General features: G+C 28.0%; 1 protein-coding gene across 1 annotated transcript; it reads left to right on the forward strand.

The window, feature by feature from the left end:
* Positions 1 to 18771: 18771 nt before the first annotated feature.
* On the forward strand, positions 18772 to 23753 carry LOC111317320 (uncharacterized). The gene is made up of 6 exons (XM_089753706.1): positions 18772 to 18876; positions 20369 to 20497; positions 20793 to 21151; positions 21246 to 21840; positions 21954 to 22181; positions 23420 to 23753. Exons 2-6 carry the CDS (start codon positions 20447 to 20449, stop codon positions 23465 to 23467), a joined length of 1281 nt encoding a protein of 426 aa, XP_089609832.1. The 5' UTR covers positions 18772 to 18876; positions 20369 to 20446; the 3' UTR covers positions 23468 to 23753.
* Positions 23754 to 24285: the final 532 nt, after the last annotated feature.

Consider the following 24285-nt stretch of genomic DNA (forward strand, 5'->3'; position numbering starts at 1 on the left):
CAAGATTTTTCTCTAAAAAATATCTTAAAAAGCGTTTAAAAGCCCTACTGAGGGTCCAAACTAGCTAGATAATGCCTATGTTGTGAAAAAATAAAAAGTATACATGAGAACATTGTTAGGGTCAAAAATGCAAAATTAGGAAATGTAAAGATGAACATACACAAATAATAAGCCATAAGGTAAATCCAAATTAAAAAAGTAAAAATTAAGAATCCATTGCAATATAATAGCATATAATCTGGTAAAAATATGCTAATATCTTAAGAAAATTCAAAATGTTTCACCATACCCCTTATATATATATATATATCAGAATTTTGAGTTCCAAAGTTTGAACTCAAGTTCCTTTATATAACAAACTTTTAAGTTTGGTTCATTTAAACAATTCAAGCTTGTTGATGAAGCTCACAAAGTACCTATTGTCCAAAAGTTGAATCTAAAACATAACTTTCAACAAGTGTTGGTTAGGAGTGTTACACATCTTTGATAGATTCATTACAAAAAAAAATAAAATAAAAGGTTGGAGGCTTTTTAAAAAAGTCAACAAAATTAGGCCTGAAAAAAAAAGACACAATTCATCAATTCATTACTACACGTACAAGAATTGCTTAACTTTAGAAGGATTAATCTATAAATTCCATTAAAACTTTACTTTAGTCTCTTTAACCTGTCAAGACCACATGACCAATAAAGAAGTTGTTCACAAGTGCAAAGTAAGCTGCAGGACAAGCTTTTATTGTAGTCTTTTGCAAGATCATGTAAACTGAGTCACGTACACAATTGGGTTTTAAAATATATAAACAAACAAGGACACAAATTACTTAAAAAAAGAAAAACTAGAAATAGAAAACTTATTTGCTTAACTAGAAGCTTACTTTTCTCTCCCAAAGATCATTGTATGCATTGTGTGGGAAAGATCAACCACAACTGAAGAAGGGTTTTAGTTATATTCGTTCTTACTCTTATTATAGATTATTTTCAAATTAGATGACATCACCTTTTGTTTCCAATTAGTTTTGCTCCATTTAGATAACAGAGTTTTGAACATGTCCTCATTTTCCATATATTTTAAATTCTAAATTTTTTCAAAAAAAATATGTGTCTATTATTACGGAATGAGGTAAATTGGTTGAAATTAAATCACCGAGAAAAAAAAAACAAATTGCACATAAATTGCACATTTTTTATTAAATTCAACCAGCATTTTAATAGGCTTATAAGATAACTAAAATGAGTAAAAAGCTCAACTAACTAGAGAATGTGAAGCATAAAAATAGGACAGTTAACGGATAATAGTTTAATAAAGAAATAGTGACTCAATATTAGGAATTACCTAGCCATATATAATAACTAACTACCAACTATATCCTAAAACCTAGGATATTAAGCTCAGACATAAACCTAATTTTAGATCACTCTATCATAATATATAAATCCGTAAATTTATAACTAGAGTTAACAAGAGAAGGCGCCATCAATCTTTTATGAAGGTGTGATTGGTTATCTAATAAATCTATCCCTTCAAGGAGCTCCTAAGCTTGACTAAAAGTCTTTAAAAAATAAGTTTTAGTATACTAATCAGAATAGGATTCAAGAGTTTTGTTACATATGGGGAATGTTATAGCACCCCCACATGCCCATCCAAAGGACGGTACAATTTTATTTTAAATTATTCTTAGATTTTGATTTTAATTGTCTTAAATTTAATATTAGAAATAATTTTTAAGATTTTTCCATCAATCTGGTAGAATTTTTTAAAATATTTTCTCACCTTAATAGTATTTAAGAATCTAATTTATTTTCTTGAAAAGGCTCTATCGTCAGAAAAACTTAATCATTTTTGTTTATAAAAAATATATCTAATTCTTCTACTATTTGTGCCAAAATTAAAAATATTTTCTCACATAGAAATATTTTAAATAATCATCCATTTGTGATTACTAAGAATTTTATCCTCAAATTTATTTTTATAATTTTTGTTTTTATTTTTAAAATTTTCATCATTTAGGTCTGTTTAGAAAATTTTCCTACAAGTTTCAATTCTAAATTTTTCACCAATTGGATCTATTTAGCATTTAAACCTTTATTAATTTACTAATCTTCAAAAAAAAAAATGATAACTATTTTTTGAAGTCTCATTTAAATTATTCCACTATTTACGTTGAATTTAAAAATTATTCCACTTCCGACGCCGTTTTACTCTCGCTCACTTTTCTGTTATGTTTCTGTTATTCTTTCTCTTTTTTATTCATTCAAGATCTTTGATGCTCTGTCTCTCCCTGTTCTGTTCTTATTTATTTGTTAGTAGTATTTTGTTTGTTTGACGATATCTTAATTTGATTATTTTTGTATCGTGTGGTATCCTTATCGTTGTCTTGCATGAGGATTGATAAGCCTTGATAATCTCGAGGCTTAAGGCTTGAGTTGACAATTTTTCTGGACAAATGTTGCAAGCATTGATTGCATGCCAAGTAGAATTCTCTTTCTATAACAACAGTATTTTTATTTCCAAGTAATAATTTCTCTTTGCAATTAATAGGTTCATGTAACAATTTTTATTTTTAATTTTTAATTATATTTAAAAATAATATAAAATTGATTTGATATATAAATTATTAAAATAAAATGCATATATTATTTATAAATTAATTAATTTTTATTGGTTTTTTTTATTAAAAAATTATAAATAAAGTTATATTTATTGATTTATTGATTTATTAAATTCAAACATATTAATTATAAAAAAGAATTGGATTTACAGCAACGCGTGAGCATTTTGCTTGTTTCAGTAAAAACAAATAGAAGCTAATGAACGTTGGCTACATGTAATTTCTATAAATTTTGGCTTCAAATATGAACAAAGAAAAGATTGAAGAATCAACGTTGACATCCATCTCATGGACTTCTTTAAAAATTTTCAATATTATAAGTTCTACTAAAACTAGAGTAATTGAAAAAGTAGAATATTAATTGAAAATATAATATTAATACTTTACATATTTGTTAACACGATCTTGTGTGATTTCATTATTCGAGTTTCATATTTTGTTTAAATTCATCCAAATTAATAAATGATACAGTTAAGTCCTCTAGATAATTTTTTTTTAAAGTTAAAAACATGATATTTTTATTTAATCTTTAACATTTTTGCTCTTTTCTTTTATCAAGCTTTAAAATGTGAATAATGAATATATTTTGAATATCTATATTATAAATATTATATATTTATCATTTGTATTATGTAAATTGTATAATTAGAAAATAATATATATTTTATAATTCAAATCTTAGTCAAATTGAGTTTAGAGTTTGAATGTGGAAGTGAAAGCTCAAGTTGAGTTTTGGTTTGGGAGAATTTGATTTTTTTTTTTTTTTTGAAATCTTACTTGATTCATACGTTTGATTCTCGGTTATTTGATTTTTTGGGTAATTATAAATTCTTAACAATACTCAAAAATCAAAGAATCAAAAATTTATATTTATTTGTGATTTTTTAAGATTTTGAGAGGAAAATTATTTTTTTTAACATATTTAACCTAAATAAAAAAATTTTATTCTATTTGACCCTTTGAAGATCAACATATGAAAAGAAACTTGTATTACGTTTTTTTATTTATAAATGTAGTATTTAAAATAAATACCATGTTTAAAATAAGAAACATAATATTTAACTAAATAACAAAGCACTTTTGAAAATAATAAAAACCAAACAAAAACTACATTTGCAATTTCAGAAATGTAGTTTTTAATAATACAAAAACTGTGCTTCTCACGTTAGAAACGCATATTTGTTTAATAAAAAATAATTATTTTTTAAATAATAAATATCATGTTTCATTGGTCAAAACCGTAGCGTTTATGAATACAAAAGTTGCGTTTTTGACATTAGAAACGCAATATTTGTTCAATAAAAAAGTTATTTTTTAAATAATAAATACCACGTTTCATTGGTAAGAAACACAATATTTGTAAATACAAAAACTATGTTTCTACATTAACAATGTAGTATTTAATCAATAAAATTTTTTTTTAAATAACAAATATTACATTTCATTGATTAGAAGTACAGTACTATACAAAGATTGCATTTTTGACATTGGAAACGTAATATTTATTTAATAAAAAAAATTACTTTTAGGATTTAAGATTTAAAATTTATAGTCAAATACAACATTTTTAAAGTAGAAAACTTCGTTAGTAAAGTAAAAATTGTGTTTGTAGGATTTGACATGTAGTATATGTGGATTATTTAATTATGAAAATTTTTAATACAAATATGATATTTTTCATGAACAAAACGATCATCGTTTTTAGGATTTGAAATATAATATTTTTTATTTTTTTTGTAAAAATTTTTTAATACAACGATAATATTTTTCATGAATGATGTGGTATTTATATCAGGGACCACAATTTAATATTTATAAATATAGTATTTGATTAAAAATTATCTTTTTTTTATTTTTCAAATAATGTTAATATTCAATTATATTTTACATTAATTTTTTTAACAACAAAATCGTTGTCTTTTACAATATTTGAATTCATATTATTTTGGTCAAACACTATTTATATTTAACAAAAATGTTGTATTTGTTACAAAGTGAAGAATATTATAGTAAAAATACTTTATTAAGTAATTTAATTTCCTTTAACCAAACAGGATTTTAATAATCTCATGTCACAAAGAATTACCCTTCGCAAAGAATCCACATTTTTTCGAAGATCCTTTTTTTTTTCAAAATTTAAAATTTCATGAACCAAATACTCTCAAAATCATTCATGAACCAAGCACTCCCAAAATCATTTTCCTTCCATAAATCTAATTTAAAATCTTGTTTACACTTTCAAATATTCAAGCGTGAGTTAGGATAAATCTAACTACAGATACAAACATTAAAATTTTTTATCAATGCTCACAAAATTTAGGCTTAGACATAAAAGGCCACAAGCAACTTGCACAATCCATTATCCATCCGAGTCGTATAATTAGAGATATAAACAAATAGAGCTTTCGATGAATTATTTATGAACATTTTTAGTTTTTATTCATTTATGTTTGTTTATTAAGTTTAACAAATGATCTTAAATAATATTTTTATGTTCGTTTATTAAACGAACTGAATACAAACAAAGGTCTATTTGAGTCGTTTATGTTCATAAATAAACTCGTTTAAAATTTATTTAAAACTCGTTCATTTTTTTTTTTTGTTATTCGTTTATTATTTGTTTATAATAATACTAATAAAATTATATTTTTTGTCATTTACTATAATCTTATTTTAAGGTTCGTTTATGTTTATTTGGGTTCTTTTATATTCAATAAGGTTTGTTTGTTTAAATTTGTTTGATTATGGTTTGTTTATTGTTCATGAATATATTTGTATATATATGTCCATGAACATATTCATTTAATATTTATGAACGAGTTTATTTAATTTAATTGAATGAATACAAACCGAACACGAATAACTTATTATTTAAATGAATGAATATGAATGAATTAAATAATTTTCTTAACGAACATGAACAGAATACGAATATCTCTAAAAATAAATGAATAAACACAAACTATGTTCGATCATTTATGTCCAGTTTGTTTATAGCCCTACATAAAATAAAGTGGGTTCTAATTAGTAAGTATTTATGAGTTAGGCTAGGTCATATTCAAGTTGAGTTGGGTTTGAATTAAGATCATACTTAATATTAATAGTTTATACGTTTGTTCAAATCCAACTTGGTCTAATATTTTGTACCTCAAACTTTTTTAAAAATATTATTAAATAAATTTTTTTAACATTTTACAATATTTCGTATTAAATTTGTTAAAAATTATTTTAACTTCTCTTTATAACATTTTTAAAACAACTCACTCTATTCCAGCAACACTTCTCACCTTTTATAAAAGCTACAACGAATCAACCATGCTTCTTTAAAAGCAAGCTTTCAACTTATTATTGTATTTTAAAATTATATATTAGATTAAATTTGCAAATCTGAACTAGTCTATTTTAATTGTTCCTATGTTCTGACCTCCCTTGTAAAACATTCTATGATAGACTTAATAGAATTGCTTGAACTCGAGCATGATTTGCTTCAGTTTAGCTTAATGTGTTTAACAGTGAGCTCAAGCATTTACACAGTAAGCATGAATCTACTGCTGGACACACTACAATAACTTAAGCAGCATGCAGTAACTATAGGAAGACATGACAAAGCAGGAAACCTCCTTTCCAATACGTCGTCGGATGGCTTTCATGTCATAAATACGTAGTTGCTTCTTCCATAAACAAAACCCACAAGCACTTGTATTCTTCCCAGCATGCACGCTGTTAAACCTCACCTGGCACAACAATAGTAATAATAAAGTATTTCCAACGAAGTTCAATTGTGATTACATATAGTTGAAACCAGAAGTAGCCTAAGCCGATAACCTATATCAAATATAATAAAAATTGGCCTATGATTCAATTCAACTTTCATATTTCCAAGCATGCATCATACATCCATCCATCCATAAATATATCCATCCATATAGTACGTATATAATTACAACTAATAATTAGCCTTGATCCCCTAGATTTAATGCAATATATCAAATCTCAAAACAAATAACAATATATATATATATATAGCTTTTCCTCCTATTTTTGCTCTTGCATCCTTGAATCATGTCTAATTAATTTTACATTCAAACAACTAAAAAAAAAAAAAAGAACAGTTTTAATATCCTTTTTATTTTCCATCTACCTAAAAGAATAACCTACTTTCGCAAAGACAGCTACTCTAACTCCCAAAAATACGTCATTTATATGTAAATGGTTAAAAATTAAATTAAGCTTGTTTAACTACCAAAAATACCAATTTGTACAACTAGTTTCAACAAAGATATTTTTCAAGTTAATTCTTTCAAAGTTAAATGTCTTTTTCAAACACCATTTCTTAATATTTTCCTATCAACTTATCCAATTTCAGCAAATGACTCTCAAACTGTGGCAAATACTAAAAGTAAAGTTTTTGTTAGAAATCCGTTTAATAAAGCATTTTTCTTCTCTAAGAACTTAACATAAAAATTGAAAGTTTCAACTTTAGATATGATATTTTTATCTTAATAGTACATGCAAATATCTACAAAGTTAATGTTTATCCTTTCAATGGAATTAATACATATAAGATAAGAACATCAAAGATCTATTTGGTATAGTTTTCACTAACAATTCTCATGAAACCAAATTCACATAATCATTACTATTTTTATTTCTCACACATGTAATAAATATGCATAAAAAAATGTTAAACCTAATTGCAAGTAATTTTTTTTCAATTAATTGCCTCAGCAATACTTTGTCTATATCAAAATCAACAAGTTAGGTACTAAAACTATATCTTGACAATGGAGATGAGTTCTAAACCAGCTGAAGGGCCGACAGTCAAGGGTAGTGCACTATGCCTGTCACAGGCTCAAGGCATTGGGCAATCATGGGCTCAAGGGCCGACAAGGAAATGGTGGCATAGGCATGGGCTGGGGATGAAGAATGGAGAGAAAAGAGAAGAGAGGGGAGAAAAGAGGCACAAGTTCACAGTGATGGTGAAAAGAAGGCGACACGAGCACGGGCCAATGACGAAAAGAGAAAAGGAAAGAGGAAAGGAGAGAAGGTAGAAAAGGTAGAAAAGAAAAACAAAGTTAGGATTTCAATCAACAAAGAAATGAAATGGGGAAGGAGATTTTCAAATTTAACTAACCTTTACCGATAAATTACCGAATTCCATTGGTAATTCAAAATTTTTTTAACTTTTAGTAACGGATTACTTACAGAATCTGTTAGTATTTTTTGCTTTTACTAACAGATTATCGACAAATTCTGCTACTAAAAACAAAATTCCTTCCCAATTTAATTCAAAAAAATATTTTTTAAACTAAGAATTTTTATAAACGATGTCATAACGTATAAATCCATGGATATATCACTAGACTTAGATGAAAGGAGTTACTACCAATCTTTTTTTGGTTATGTGTGATTAGCCACTTGATTGAAGCTAATATGAAAAACAAGAGTTAAATTCAAAAGCCGATTGCACATAGGAAAGGTTGTAACACCCCCACAACGCCCATCCAAAGATGGTACCAGTTCGATTTCAAATAATCCAAGCCTTAATCATTTTTATGATTTACTAAATAATTTAACATTGAATTTTTATTCCACAAAAAAAATAGTAAAACCTTAAAATTTTTTATTATTTTGACAACATTATTTACAAAATTTTTTTCATTATTTTTTTATTATTTTTTTGGAGTTATTTCCTTTTTAAAAAATATTTTTTTATTTAGAAATACCAATAGCAAAAAAATATATTTTTTGGCTTTTTCTTTTTGTTTTTCTTTTTTAAGAAAATAAAAATAAAAAATGACAAAAATGGGTTAAAAATAAAATAGAAAAAGAAAAGAAAAAACCTGCGATCGGGTCAAATCGGTACCAGGGTCGACGCGCTGATCCTAAGTCAGGTTCACGCTGATCTTAAGAAGGCAAAACAACAATGTGTAAAGGAGGTAGATAAGAGGTATGTAAGGCATCCTTCGATGTTTTTTCTCAGAAATCTCAAAGCCTCTCTCTCTCTAACCTGAAAACTTTTGAGCTCTCTCTAGAAAATCTTTATCGGAAACTTCAACTGGGACCAAAAAATCCATCAGTTTCTGAAAAGTTACTGAAAATTCAATCGAATACTAGAAAACCACTAGTTTTTGGGAAGTTGGCCAAAATGTCATCAAAAAATTCGATCAATCATCGAAAATTTCATCAAAAAATTCATACTTCGTCGAAAAATTCAATCAGAAAAATTCAAAAAAAAAATCCAAAAAAATTTCTAGTTAATTCTAAACCTTCCCTGAACCATTTACAACCCTAAATTCACTTTTAGAAACTTGAATTCACTCCCAAAACCACGAATTAACTCCAAAATCCCAAGCTTAACCTTTCAAAATCACTTCTGGCCAAAACCTCTCAAAGTTTTCCTAATAATTTTCACCCAGTATTTCTCTGTGTTTCTATGTGTTCTTGTTCTATAAGATTGGTCCGATTTATAGGTAGCCTAAGATCAATTCAAGAAACAGACAGAATCAATCCCAAGCTTGATTCTTGAAATTACATTTTGTTCAGACGAGATTTTAGGTTCAAAATTTTAACCGTTATATTAATTTGATTCTGTGTTAACCAAGAGGATTTTGATCCTGATTTTCTCGTGCAAGTTGAATAAAAAAAGAAATAGGAGAAAAAATAGAAGAAAAGGAAAAGTGAAAATAATAATAATAATAATAATAATAAGCCATCCACTTGGACCCTAATAGGCCTGAACATTGATAGGCCCAATTGGGCGTAAATCTTAGTAGGCCCAATCAGGCCCAAACCTTAAGTGGGCTTAATCTGGCCTGAACTTCAATAGGCCCAGACACAAAGAGATGCCTACATACGAAAAAAATCTGTAAATAAAGCTTTTAGCAATAGATTAACAATGAATTTTTCATCAGTAAAAAAAACGCCAAATCATATTTTTTTCTATTGGCAACTTCACTTACGAAATATTGATAGATTTTTTTCAATGGGTAAATTTTGTCAGCTATTCACTTAGACCCAAATGGGCCTAACTGAGCCTGAACATTGATGGTCCCAATGAGATCTAAACCCAATTAGGCCCAGACCTCAAGTGGGCCCAATCGGACCCTGATCTCAATAGGCTCGAACACAAATTGGTGTTTACAAATGAAACGAATCTGTAAGTAAAGCTTTTAGCAATGGATTAATGATGGATTTTTTTCATCGGTAAAAAACATGCCAAATCATATTTTTTCCCTTGGCAACTTCATCTACGAAATATTGATAGATTTTTTTTCATGGGTAAATTTTGTCGATATTTCATTGGTAATCTGTTAGTAAAATTTTTTTTAATTTTTTGTTAGTAATTAACAACGAAAAAATTTCATCACTGATGCCAATATTTTTACTAGTGATTTTTGTATATATTATTTTAGAGAATTGATCAGTTTATATAGTATAAAATTTTAAAAAAATTATACACTTTTTTAACCATTGATCGAAATATGAGATTAAACTACTGAATTTCATAAGTAATCCATTGCTAAAAGTTAACAGATTTTTGAATTATAGAAGGAATTTGGTAATTTGTCGATAAAGGTAAGTTAAATATGAAAATCCCCTTCCCCATTTCCTTTCTTCCTAGATTGAAATCTTAACTTTGTTTTTCTCTTCTATCTTCTCTCTTCTCTCTTTTCCTCTTTCATCTTCTCTTTTCGCTCTTCATCGCCCTTTTTTCACTATCGCTGTGAGCCTATGCCTCTCTTATCCCTTCTCTCTTCTCTTCTCTATATTTTTCATCACCAGCCCCTGTCTATTCCACCCTTTCCTTATCGGCCCTTGAGCCCATGACTATGCCAACTTCTTAAGCTTGTGATCGTCAGCCTTTAAGACCGTGACCAACATTGGTGCACTACCCTTGGCTGTCGGCCCTTTAGCTATTTGGAACTCATCTCCTTTGCCAAGGTCTAGTTTTATTATTTAGCTTGTTGATTTTGATATAGACAATGCATAGTTGGGTAATTAATTAAAAAAAAATTTACTTGCAACTAGGTTTAATATTTTTTTTATGCATATATATTACATGTGTGACAAATAAAAATAGCAATGATTATGCGAATTTGGTTTCATGGGAATTGTTAATGAAAACTATGCCAAATAAATCTATTATTATTATTATTATTATTATTATTATTATTATTATTATTTACAAAAGAGGTCAAAACATAAGACAATTAAAATAGACTAGTTCAGATTTGCAAATTTAATCTAATACATAATTTTAAATACAATAACAAGTTTAAAGCTTGCTTTTAAAAAAGCATGTTTGGCTCGTTGGAGCTTTTATCAAAAGTGAGAAGTGTTGCTGGTATAGAATTGTTTTAAAAATGTTATAAAGAGAAGTTAAAATAATGTTTAACAAATTTAATACGAAATATTGTAAAATATTTTAAAAAATTATTTAATAGTTTTTTTATATATTTTTAATAAAAATAATATAATCAAATTTATTAATAAATTTAATCACGTTTTTAAGTGAAAAAAATAAATAAAATAAAGAAATTTTTATTAATTATATAAATATAAATAAATGAATTTAATAGAAAAATGAACAAAATAAATAAAATAATTTGAAATATTAGTCTTATAATTTTTTGTGAATTATTGATGTGAGAATGCGAAAAAGTTTCATTAGCACTTCTTGAAAAAGCTTTATTTTATAATTTTGCCTAAAAACTCAAATATAATTTTTGCATCAATTAAAATTTTTAAAATTTTTAAAATTTTGAGAATCAAACATTCTGTTTTCTATTTTTGTTATAGATAAGCTCTTCTATAAGTTGGGCCAAACACATTAAAGATGTAAACACAAATCAAGAAAATATTTGAGATAAATAAAAGATTAATCCTGAAACTAACACCATTTCTATTATACTTTAGTATAATTTTATTGAATAAATTTAAAAGTTTGTAAATATAATTACAAAAACAACTCCATTTATCCTATATAGATCTGTTTATGGGTCGGGCTAATTGTCAAAACTTAAAAACTCACCTAAAATTTTAAAAATATGAACATAATTATTAAGCCCATTAAAAGAGTCTGAATAAACAAATGAAATCCGATTAAAAAATAGAACGACATTTGGGCTTCATCATTTAAAGTCTATTTGCTTTATTTTTTTTTATAATAGACAATGTCCATTTATTTTATTACTTATAATAAGATAAAACCTAATTTTTTTATGCAAAACATTAAAACAATGATCCAATTTTAAATTGCATTCAATAAAATTAAATTAGATTCAAGCCTAAATGACTCATAAATTCAATTAAAATTAATAAAATTAGTTAAATTAATAATTTACAAAAAAATTTATTTTTATCAATTTTAAATATTACTGTTTTGGGTGGGTTTGAGTTTTATTATTACATGTAGGAATGACGTTAGATAGAAAATGAGGTCCAAAAAATCGAATTAGATCGAACCTAAACTTGTTTAACATACTGGAACATCATACTAAATCCAACCCGAACCCAACTCAGCCCGGCCCAGGAGCAGCTTTAGTCCCATATTTAAATCTTGTTTTCTTGCATATTTTTCAATTTTTTTTTCTTTTCTTTCCTTTGTCCTTTATTTTTTTTCATTACCTTAAAATGGATGCTTCTAAATACACCTCAAAATTTTCTTTTCATATCATAATTTTTAAAAAAATTTCCAATAATATCTTGTGCATTCAAATTGAAAGACCTATGCCATTGATATCGTTTATGGACCAGCCCAATGCCATCTTGTAATCTCTTATCACCATTAACAACGTAATCTTCCTGTTTATTATCAAGAGAAGAGGAAATGATAATCGATAGTTTCCAATAACATCTTGTGCATGAAAAGACTTATTCTTCTTTGTAATGATTGTTGATGTGGTAATGTTGCCTACGATCTGGACCACAAAGAGTAGTTTAATGGCAGATTTAAGATATTTGGCTGCTTTAGTTGGAGCTGAGTGGCCTGCTAAGAAAACAGTTAGACTGTTATTGGGACCAAGGTCTATCCAATTTTTGCTTTCATATTCTTCCACAGCCATATAGCCATATAGAAAGGGGATTCTACTTAGCATGCAGTCAATGCTTGCAACATTTGTCCAGAGAGTTGTCAACCCAAGCCTTAAGCCTCAAAATTATCAAGGCTTATCAATCCTCGTGCAAGACAACAACAACGATGCCACATGACAAAAAAAAATCAAATAAACACAAAAATAATCAAATTAAGATGTCTTGCCAGCATAAAAAATATTGAAAAAGAAAAAAAAAACTGAAAGAATAGATGCAATTCAATTCATCCCTCTCTGTTAAAGCACATTTCTCTACCTAGAATGGGAATAGAATGGAGATATACAATGACATTCTACTATGTGATAGCCCGACTATTCTAACAGATCTCTGTTAAAAAATTATGTGTTTATAATGCGATCAAGAGATGGAAACTAGCTAGGGATCATCTGTGTTTCACTTGTGAGTTTTGCAAGCAAATTCAACAGCCATGTCTTAAATTTCTACGGTATTTAGAGAGTAGCAAGAGATTAGGCTAGTGAATTTCATTAGGCAAAGCAAAGGTTTAAAGGTAAAGCATTAGTATCTGTCATCTGGATATTAGCCTGGAATGCTTATGTTTACTTCATATGGAGAGCTGTATTGCCTCAGCTTCTCTCTGAAATTTCTAGGGATTGCACACACAAGCAAATTCTATTACCAAAGCATACAGATGGATACATATACTTAACCAAATGAGAAGAATCAAAGAAAACAGACCAATAGAAGAATTTCACCCCTTGGACCATTCATTTCAAAGGAAATCATTGTTTTGGTTATTGAGGTGCCTTTATAGCACATGATAACAATAAAACAAAATTGAATCAAGCTCAAACTCTACAGTGAAAATCACGCAAGAGTTTATAAAAGAGTTCGAACAAAGATCTAAAGATAAATGTCAATAGAATCTGAAAGTTTTGTTTTGTTTGTTTAGAAAAACATAGCCTGAAGTTTAATTATCAGTCTCTAATGTTTTTTCCGCAACCAAATAGATGATAGAGAATAGACATATGGGAGAGTGATGGAGAAACAAGAACATTGAGGCTCCATGACCAACCTAAGACAAAAAAGCAAGACTCTTCTCCAAAAATATAAAAACTTTAAAAGTGTTCAAAAGCCCTATTGAGGGTCTAAACTAGCTAGATAATGCCTACGTAGAGAAAAAATTTAAAGCTTTATCAAGAGTATACATGAAAACATTGTTAAGGTCGTAGATACTAAATAGGGAAATATATAGATGAACATACACAAAGAATAAGCCATAAGGTAAATCTAAATTAAAAAAGTAAAAATTAAGAATCCATTGCAATATAATAGCATATAATCTGGTAAAAACATGTTAATATCTAATGTTTTATTGGACCCCTTATATATATCAGAACTTTGAGTTCCAAAGTTTGAACTCAAGCTACTTTATATAACAAACTTTTGCTTTTGGTTCATTTAAACAATTCAAACTTGTTGACGAAACTCATAAAGTACCTATTATCCAAAAGTTGAATCCAAAACATAACTTTTAACAAGTGTAGGTTAGGGGAGTGTTACACACCTGTGATAGATTCAATACAAAAAAGACAAAATGTTAGAGGCTCTTTGAAAAAGTCAACCAAGTTAGGGCTGAAAAAAGAAGAAATTCATCAATTTATTGCTCCACCCTGGGTACTATAATCGCTTAACTTTAGAAGGATTAATCTATAAAATTCCGTTAAAACTTTACTTTAATCTCCTTACCTTGTCAAGACCACCTGACCAGTAAAGAAGTTGTTCAAAAGTGCAAAGTAAGCCACAGGACAAGCTTCTGTTATATTCTCGTGCAAGATCCTGTCAACTGAGTCTAAGCACATAATTGGGTCCTAAAGCATATAAGCAAACATGGACACAAATAAGTAATTACTTTCAAATTTAAAAAAAGAAAAACCAGAAATAGAAAACTTATTTGCTTAACCAGAAACTTATATACTTTTCTCCATCAAAGATTGTTGTATGCATTGCGTGTAAGATCAAAGACAACTGAAGAAGGGTTTTTGTCATATCCGTAGCATCTTTTGTTTCCAATCACTTTTGCTCCATTTAGATAACAATGGTTTTGAACATGTCCTTATTTTTCATATATTTTAAATTCTAAATTTTTTCAAAAAAAAAAGTGCCTATCAAATGAATCCCATGATAAAGGGCTGTTGAATAAGAAAAAAGATAGATCTTAAGCCTCTTCAATATTTCGCATTATTGGGATTTGCCTTAAATCTCGTAATTTCACATCGAAAGTTATAAGAGTTTTGAATTTGTTTTGTATCTTACATCGGAAGTTTAGTAAAGGTATAAAAGGTTTCACCCTTATAAATAAGATGTTTTGATTTTGGTTTAGTAGTTGAAGATAATTAGACACCAAGAAAATAACTAGATGAGTAGCCTATTAAAAGGGTATAATTGGATTTCAGGTTAAGTTTTGAGTAAAGAATTTTTAGAAGCTTTTTTTATTCTAAAAGTCTTAAAGTTATAAAAGTTTATTTGTTAGTGGATTAGGTTTGAAGTAGGTCATTGTGAGTTAGGCCGAAACAAATATATTTGTGTGTTCTTATTCTTGATTTAAGCTTGTTATTTTGTGTATATGGGTGCTGCGTATGATGTTGATTTTTTAACAAATGATATCAGAGTTATGGTATTTCTTAACACGCATTTTCAATTTACGCAAGTTAAAAAAGCATTTGAATTCTTCTGGTTGGCTGAGGATGGAAATCAATTACGAAACCAAACTCAATATATCACCCACGTCAATGGAAATGGCATTCTTCAAATCTTAAAATGAAAAAAACTAATGTGAAAAACAATTTCGAAGACAATAATAATAAAATCCAAAATAAAAATGGTGTTTACCTAATTTTGTTAAGTGAAATATAGCAACAAACAATTTGATATCACCAGAGGATGTAACAAATAGTGTCTGTTCTGATATTCCACAATGAACAATACCTTTGTAATGCATGTTTTGAACAGTACCAAAAAACTGCCTACAAAACAAAATGAGCTAAATAATACTTAATAAAGACTTTTATTAAAACTCAAATTTTGTTTGAAAGATAAAAAGGTTATTTACTTGAAAATTTTAATCAAGATAAGAGCTAGACGATTAAGCTCAGTTCCATTCTTCTACCAAAGCTCTGCTTTCTTACTTTCTTTTCCTTTTTGGAAGTTTGCTTCTGGGATAGCATCAAGAACAACCATCCAAAAAGACTTGAATTGCTTCACAGCATGTAACTTTAAAAGGGAAGGGTCATCCTCAAACCTCCGAAGAGACGAAGCTTTTTCATAGGTTTCACAGAAATAGAAATTCAGTTGACCAGCATTGTCGAGTAAGTTTCGGTCTTGTCCCAACCAAAGTTTTCCATGAAAGAAATTTTTGAATATATTTTCACTAGTTCAAATGTGAAAGTATCCGAAAATTCTAGTAAAATGTCTCCTTAAAAAGTTGTAAAAGATGTCAACAAAAAAAATCTATAAAACTAATCAATAAATTAATTAATCCTCTAACACGTAACTAAAAGGCCATTAATAATATAGTAATAAAGGAAAATACTATACTGACAAATTTTAACTTAATCATGTCATAAAAATGTGAGTTTTTTTAACTATAATGACATAAAAATGTGAGCTTTTTAACTATAAGGAGAATTTTTAACTTTAAGGAGAAATTTTAACTTAACAATGTCATAAAAATGTGAGCTTTTTAACTATAATGACAAATTTTAACTTAATCATGCCATAAAAATGTGAGCTTTTTAACTATAATGACAAATTTTAACTTAATCATGTCATAAAAATGTGAGCTTTACCCTTTTTCAAAAAAAAAAAAAAAGTCTGCTTTACCTTAATTTCCAAGTGGTTAACACAAAACTAGAAAGGCTAGAAAGATTACCTTATTCATGGTCCAACTTTTTTTTTCCTTTCCCATGATTGTTTGGCAGCTAGACTTGCTCAAGATGACGAGACCTAACGTCAATAGGTTTGTGTAATTCAGCAGATAAAAAGAGTTTCTCTTCTCTCTTGCTACCATTTCTCATGTATTGCTTTTAAATAGGTTTAGTAATTCATGTTAACGTATCGTGTAAATTATTATATTTATTTTTTATTTTATTTAAAAATATATATCATAATTAATGTTTATATAAAAATATAAAATATAATTTTTTAATTTTATTAAATTTATTTATGATTTTTTTTAAAATTTTAAGTTATATTATCTTTGTAGTCTTTATTTAAATCGTTTTCATATCAAATGATTGTATATTTTAAATTATCAATTCTATTTTCAAAGGCCATGAATTCTAACGAGAGTTTTTTATTGTACAAAAATACAAAAGAGGTTTTTTTTAAAAGAATTTTTTTTGGTTGGAATAGCTAAAACGAGTTTGAAAAAAAAGAATAGAAGTGATTTGTTTGATCTAAGTAGTAGAAAATAAATGAAATGGTACGTTGCTTTAGTTATACTCTTTTTAAGTTTTAAATAAAATAGTTCTTTTATTTATATATATACACGAATATAATCCCGAAATTTATCATTTTAAATAAATTTCAAAGTCAAATAAAGAAAAACAATTTTAATTAAAGAGAGTAATTTTTATAATTAATTCATAAAAAAATTTGAAATTATTTTTACACATTTTTTTTTTTTGAAAATTGATTTATTAATAAGAAAATTCAAAAACCAAAATGTTTTTCAGTAAGATAAAATTAATTATAAACTTATATAAGTATTTGTATTTTTTTACAAATATACATTTTTTGTCATGTTCTTCATTTTCTTTTTTTTTTAATTTATGAAGCAATAACAAAATAAAAAAGCATAAATTTAAAAAATATTGTAAAAGTTTAAGCTATTGAAAAAAATGGTTGATGAATTGCAAAAGATTTAAAATTGTGTGATTAAACTTGAAAATTATAATGGTATTTTGTGTGAAAAAATAAAAGAAATAGGCACAAAGGTTCTTTTATTAAGAAAATTTTAATATTTTCCCTTTGTCTACTTTAATTACGGGTAATTAAAAAAAAAAGTTGTTGGGAACAGAGGATTGCTTAGCCACCCTCCAGGCCTCCCTAGGTTCCGCTCCTTCTATTATAATTTAAATAATAACTAAATGAGAGGGAAATAGAGCGGTACATCGTGTAGACAGTGATTGGGAATTGCAAGACGCGAAGAGCCAAGTGTCGCATAGAATAGGAAATGCTAGGAGCAGCCAACCCTACACTCACCTTTCAATTGTGATATGAGGAGATCACGTAACCCTAAGCGTAAAACCGGTAACCCTAAAATTAGAATAGTTTCAGATCGAATTCACGTTAGATATTAATTATTTATATGTTTATTTAAATTTGATCCGGTTTAATATTTTGAGTTTTAATTTTTTTAATACAATTTAAATTGAAAAAATAAATTTTAAATTCATTTGTTAAATCAAATTTATATAATAAAAAATTTTTTTTTAATATAAAATATAATAATAGATATATACATATATATTTATATAATTATAATATTTTAATTATATATTTTATTTGAGTTGAGCTTTAATTTATTTATCTAAAATTATATTAAATTGACAGCAGTATTTTTTATGTTACGATTGACATAAGCAGTTATTAATTTATAAAATATTTTGATTTTGGATATATTTAGTGTAAATATTAATTAAACCAATCAAATCATTTTGGACAGAAAATATATCTGGAACATGGTTGTGATTTGACAATACTGAAATTCTTAACTAAAACAACGAATGGACATTATGAAACTCCCTAATTAAAAGGTAGAGCTGTGAATATGACATTGATAAGACATTTTTTATCATAAATTATTCGGATTTTGGCTTAAAAATCCAATTCGGTTGGATTATTCTTCACTCAGCTCGAGTTGGAATAATTCGGATTATCAAACAAAATCTAAAATCAAAGTATTTTAATATCTGATCACAATAATTCTTGAGTTTAATTCAACTTTCTAATATTATTTAATTAGTAATTTACTATTTTGCCCTTAATTAACCTAACCGGAAAAACTCAAATCATTTTCGTTCTATTCTACCAGTTTCACTCCCTACCGTACCGGACCCCGTGTGCGGCTCCCCTTTCCGTCGCTCTCCTCCGGTCCTTTTGGAGGCCGGCGTAGCAGTCAACCGACCATCCTTCCGACGCCGGTTTAGGAGTCTCTCTCTCTCTTACGTTTATGTTATTCTTGTTCTTTTTGATTCGTTTAAGATCTTTGATGCTCTATCTCTCCCTGCTCTGCTTTTAGTTATTTATTAGTTGTATTTTGTTTGTTTGACGATTGTTTCATAATGAAATCTGAGTTAAAAGACCCTAATCTACATTTGAATCTCTAGTCTTTTCCTGCTTTGGTTCCGAATCTGGAAAAAGCCAATGTATTAAGAAAAAGTTTGATACTTATAAATCTGTATAATTCAAGAGTTTAACGAAATAGATCAAGAATTATAAAAAAATTTTAAAAAGGGGTAATCAAAAGAAGAGAATGACAACCAAGAAAGAAGGAATTGATAGGTGAAAAAGGGTATTTGAAAGTGAAGAAATTCAGATGTGAAAGAGAATAGTTAAAAAGATATGAACTATGATGTCACTTTGTGACAGCTGTATAGAATGATGATCAACCCTTTACTTGTCTTTTTGCTATTCGAAGAGCTACAGTGTTTCCTTTCATTTCTTTTCCATATTTTGTATTGTACATTTTATTTTAAAATTTTGAAAGATAATAAGCCAACTATTGGCAGTCATAACATCTTTTTCTAACGTAATGCTTATTCTATTGCTTGGGAGAATTGTAAGGAATTCTTAATATTTATGTTTTTTTCCCTTACATTTTTAACTCTTTTTTTAATTTTCAAACGTGTATTATGAGCGCTAGTTTTGATTCATTAATATTTTAATGTTTTAGAAGCACCATGCATGCTTTCTTTTTTAGTGTTAATCTTTTTTTTTTTTTTTATCTTTCTTGTTTCATTACCACGTTAAGTTATTCTCAAGTTGTCCCCTTTGTTAAAATGTTCAACACTTTTATTCATGCGATTTCATGGTCTATGTAAAACTGCATCTTTGTAGTTGAATTATAGTTTAGATAGTTTTGGTGGATATATTGTATGTTACAGTTTTTCTTTAAGATAAATATGGTCTTTACTAATTTGTTTAGAAGATATAATGTCACTTTGAAGGAGTGAATCTTATATAGTAACAAATTTGTAACATTACCCTTGCGCTGTGTCAGAAACTCCAGTAGCCTCAGTTAACATAAACCTCTTTTGGTAGTTCTCTGGGAATAGTGTAGAATGGCATGTGATTGAGGAACATTTTTGCATGGTGTTTGTCTAGTCACTGATGCCAATACAACTTTGAAAAAGAAAAATAAAAGTAGAATAAATTAAGCACCAAAATTTCCCAAGGCAAAGAACAAAGTGATGCACCTAGTCCTCCAATTTCCATTGTTTTACCTAACGAACAAGCACATCAATGTTATATATACAAACTGTGATTTTCAAGTTAGCAACAAAATATTTTCTTATAAATATTGAGAAGAGTTCTTTGTATAATCAGATTCAACTGATTGTATATATCATATTTAGCAACCAAACCACATTTATATATATACTTATCATATTTTATATCAGTTTGTGTTATTTTCTTTTCAGGTTTGCAAGGCTTTCGTATTATTTTTCCTCTCCATTTCAAAGCATAGTCTTGACTCTTAATTCGTGGGTGCCATTGACATGGAAGCAGTTAATATCCACAAGAGAGCCAAAAAATGGCGGATTAAGAAGGTAATTTTTAAGAAATGGACTCTATATGGATCGTGCTTGACACTTTTTAAGACTTGATTAATTCATAATTATTTAAATTAGATGTAAATTTTAAACTCATTTATTATTCAACTTTTATAAAAAAAAAAATAAAACAATTTTTTTTGTATTTTATTATTATATTTTTTAAAAAACTTAAGGAATTGATTTATAGCTTTGGATTCCAATGAGATTTATACCCATTTGTTTCAATTTTTTTTTATCTTTAAACACTTTAATTAGTGATTATTTCTTATAATTTGTTTTTCTTGTGAAGGGTGAAATCAAAGCAACAATTAGGGGTTCACCTCTTAGATTGAAAAAAAGGCTTTTCAACAACAATTTTGATGGATCCATTGTATTGGATGAAAGCAGAAATGATGGATCTTGGAATGTTAGCTTTCAAGTCTTTGAAAGCCATGATGAATCAATTTTGTACAAGAATCGAATGAGTCTATTGAAAGATTGTCCCTCAATTGTTAATGTTTACAACTTGATTTCATATCCAAATTTTTCACTCCTGGTGGTGGATAGACTTGGTAGGAGTTTTCGAGAGTGGTATAAAAAATGCAAGAATTTGTGGGAGAAAAATGGAGATTTTGTACATGCAAGTTTGGAGTTTCGAATAGTGTTTAAGTATGTTTTCTTTGACTCTTTATTTATGATTTCACTTGTATTTTCTGTGAGTTGTATATCTAAATGGAATTTCGTTTATTTCTTAATTTTACAGGAAACTTATTGTGGCTATACAAGATATGCATTCTAGAGATATGTTTCATGGAAACATAACCAAAGATACCGTTCGAGTCACTGAATCAAATGAAGTGCAGTTGATTGAATTAGATGTTATTTCATTAGGATTAGCTGATGGCATTGGCCGCGATATGGATTGTTTAAGAGATCTTGTAATGAAAGTGGTTAAGCAACACGAAGTGGAAGAAGAATTGCCTGAAGAGTTGAAGATATTTTTTGAGTTGCATAATATGATACCAGATGGAGCTTCGAGTGAGTATGAGATGGAAAGGCATATGAAGAATATTTCGTTTTTTATCTTCAACAGTCCCTTGTTTTGGGATTGTACAGATAGATTCCTTTTTATCCATAAAGCTGCAACTCTGAGGTCCTTGAACACGAAGGAATTTGAGACATCTTTCAAGATGTCTGGTACAGATGCAGGTCCAGCTTGCTTGGATGATTGGAAGACATTTGTTCCCAGTTTTATTGGTTCATTACATTTTCCACAGAACAAAGGTGGTAAAGAGGAATTTTCAACTCCAGGCTCTAGCCTTGAGTATCTTAGGGCCGTGTTCGCGCATTATCAAGATGTACTATTTTCTTTTCTATTTTCCTATTATTTTACTTTTCAGTTGTAAAACCATGAAAAAATAAACAAATTTTTTGGTTATAATTATTGATGTTGTTAGCTTTATTCATGTAGGGGATAACTAATTCAACAAATAAGAAAAAGAGAAGCGGTAATGAAGTTACAAGCTTTGGTACCATGGATGTAGAACTCCAAAAACATGTACATCCAATTTGTCCACGAATTTACTATGCCATTGCTTCTGGTTACATGAGAGGTGAAACACATTTTCCCAACTCCAAATCCAATGATGAGCAACAACATGAAGTGATTGAATATTTCAATAAGGCACCAAATGTGCAGGTTTGTTCTTAATTTTTATTTTTTAAATTTTCATTTACCTTATTCTTTGTGTTTGTTTGTCTCTACATTTCTCTGTTTAGCATTTGCAACCATACACATGCTTACTTTTGATACTGCTTTAGCTTTTTTCTTGGCATAGGCGTTATCTACTTAGTTAGGAACTCTCAGTTGAGCTTTAGAACACTTTTTTTTTTTTTTTGAGAAAAAAATGTTTAGCTGGTAGTTTCTTCTATCTCCAAATATGTGTGCGAAGGTCATAATCCTTCCATTCATTTTCTTGTTAGAAAATATTTTTTTCTCCTTTGATCTGAAGTAATTAAAATCTTATTAAGGAAAAAAAAACACACACACACACACACATTAGTTTCAATTATGACTTGTCTGTAAGATCTTAGCTACAAAACTAGGATATTCTTCTCCTCAGGCAATACAGTCTTTTGAGTTGGTTCCTAGTTTTCTAACTCATGAGCAGCAGGGTTATTAGATCTTTTAACAAGTTCCGTGCATTCTTTTAACAAGTTCCGTGTATAACAATCAAACAGCTTCTACACATTTTTAAGAATGATCTTGAATCTTTACTTAGAAAATAACAATATGCAATGTATTTGCCTGCATTTAGAATTTCCACCATTTCATCTAAGCTGCATAGAGCTTCCAGTTTTACTAGAGGATAGATACATGAAATGTGAAAAGTTCAATTATTTTCCTCTATATTTATACCTTTTTTTTGGATAAGTATGATTGCTTATTTGTCCAAAAAGAGCAGGAATTATCCTACTACAAGAACACAATGGTAGGGACTGAACAAACAAACTAACACCAAATGATCAAATATGTGATCTTCCAAACCCCAATTTACACTAAGCCCCTTGATTACAAGATCATCAACAATGTTCTGTAAACCACGTAGCCTCTGTAATACCATCCAAAATTCTAGCTTGTGTAATATGCTGCATGCCAAAAGTTTTTTTTTCCCTTTTTCAATAATTTTTTAGTTGGTGAGACATCTTAATTTGATTATTTTTGTGTTTATTTGTTTTTGTTTTGTATCATGTGGCATCCTTATTGTTGTCTTGCATGAGGATTGATAAGCCTTGATAATTTTGAGGCTTAAGGCTTGGGTTGACAATTTTTCTGGACAAATGTTGCAAGCATTGACTGCATGCCAAGTAGAATCCACTTTCAATAACAACAGTATTTTTATTTTCTAAGTAATAATTTCTCTTTGCAATTAATAGGTTAAAGGACAGTATTCGCATCAAGTAGTTGCTGTAAGGCTTCCATAGTCTAAACAAGAGCATATGGTTTCGGCACAGCGGTCTTCAGGATGTTTTGGATATGTTAACTGAGAAGTAATTGCGGTTGTTTGTTTGTCTTGGTATATATATACATGATCATTTTTTAATTTGAAGCTTGAAGCTGTTAATATTCACATCAAGTGGTTGCTGTAATTAAGGCTTCCATAGTCTAGAAAAGAGCACATGATTTGGGCACATTGGTCTTCAGGGTGTTTTGGATATGTTAACTTTTTGTTGCATTGCCCAGCGACAAGTAATTGTGGTTGTTTGTTTTTTTTTGTATATACATTATCTTTTCTGAATTAGAAGCTTGAAGCAGTTAACTTTTAAGTATCCAAATCATACTTTCAACGACTTAATTAAATATAGATTTATTTCAATGATTTCGTTATTTCAGTTTTTCAAACCTTTATTTCTATGATCTCAAATCTTTTGCAATACTCATAAGGGAATTTAGAAAAACTACCCGGTTATGTCCGGGTTACAAATTAGCCTGGGTTAAATTTTCTTTTATTTTGATAAAATATACAAGTTTTTATTTAATAAAAAAAATGAGTATTTTTTAATATTTTGTTATTTTTTAATTGTTTTGAGAAATATAATCTTTTGAAAAAATAAAAAAATTGATGCTTAGCTCGAATTGTGACATTATAGTTTAGTTGGATAGATATCGGCTTTTATTTTAAGTTTGAGAGATTGTTCTCAAAAATTTATATAAATTAAATCAAAACTCCATAATACAAAAAAGTATTTATAATTTAATTTTAATTAAATTAATTGACAAAATCAATTTAATTCGATTAATC

This window comes from Durio zibethinus, chromosome 24 (genome assembly GCF_047325235.1).
Source record: "Durio zibethinus cultivar Kanyao isolate XHJ-2024 chromosome 24, ASM4732523v1, whole genome shotgun sequence".
NCBI classification, from domain to species: Eukaryota; Viridiplantae; Streptophyta; class Magnoliopsida; order Malvales; family Malvaceae; genus Durio; species Durio zibethinus.

What these genes read in the sequence shown, in the direction of transcription:
- LOC111317320 (XM_089753706.1), top strand. Translation starts at nt 20,447, where the DNA reads ATGGAAGCAGTTAATATCCACAAGAGAGCCAAAAAATGGCGGATTAAG. An exon ending in GAGTTTCGAATAGTGTTTAA is followed by an intron (nt 21,152 to 21,245) that starts GTATGTTTTCTT and finishes TTAATTTTACAG; the next exon opens with GAAACTTATTGTGGCTATAC. An exon ending in TGTTCGCGCATTATCAAGAT is followed by an intron (nt 21,841 to 21,953) that starts GTACTATTTTCT and finishes TTATTCATGTAG; the next exon opens with GGGATAACTAATTCAACAAA.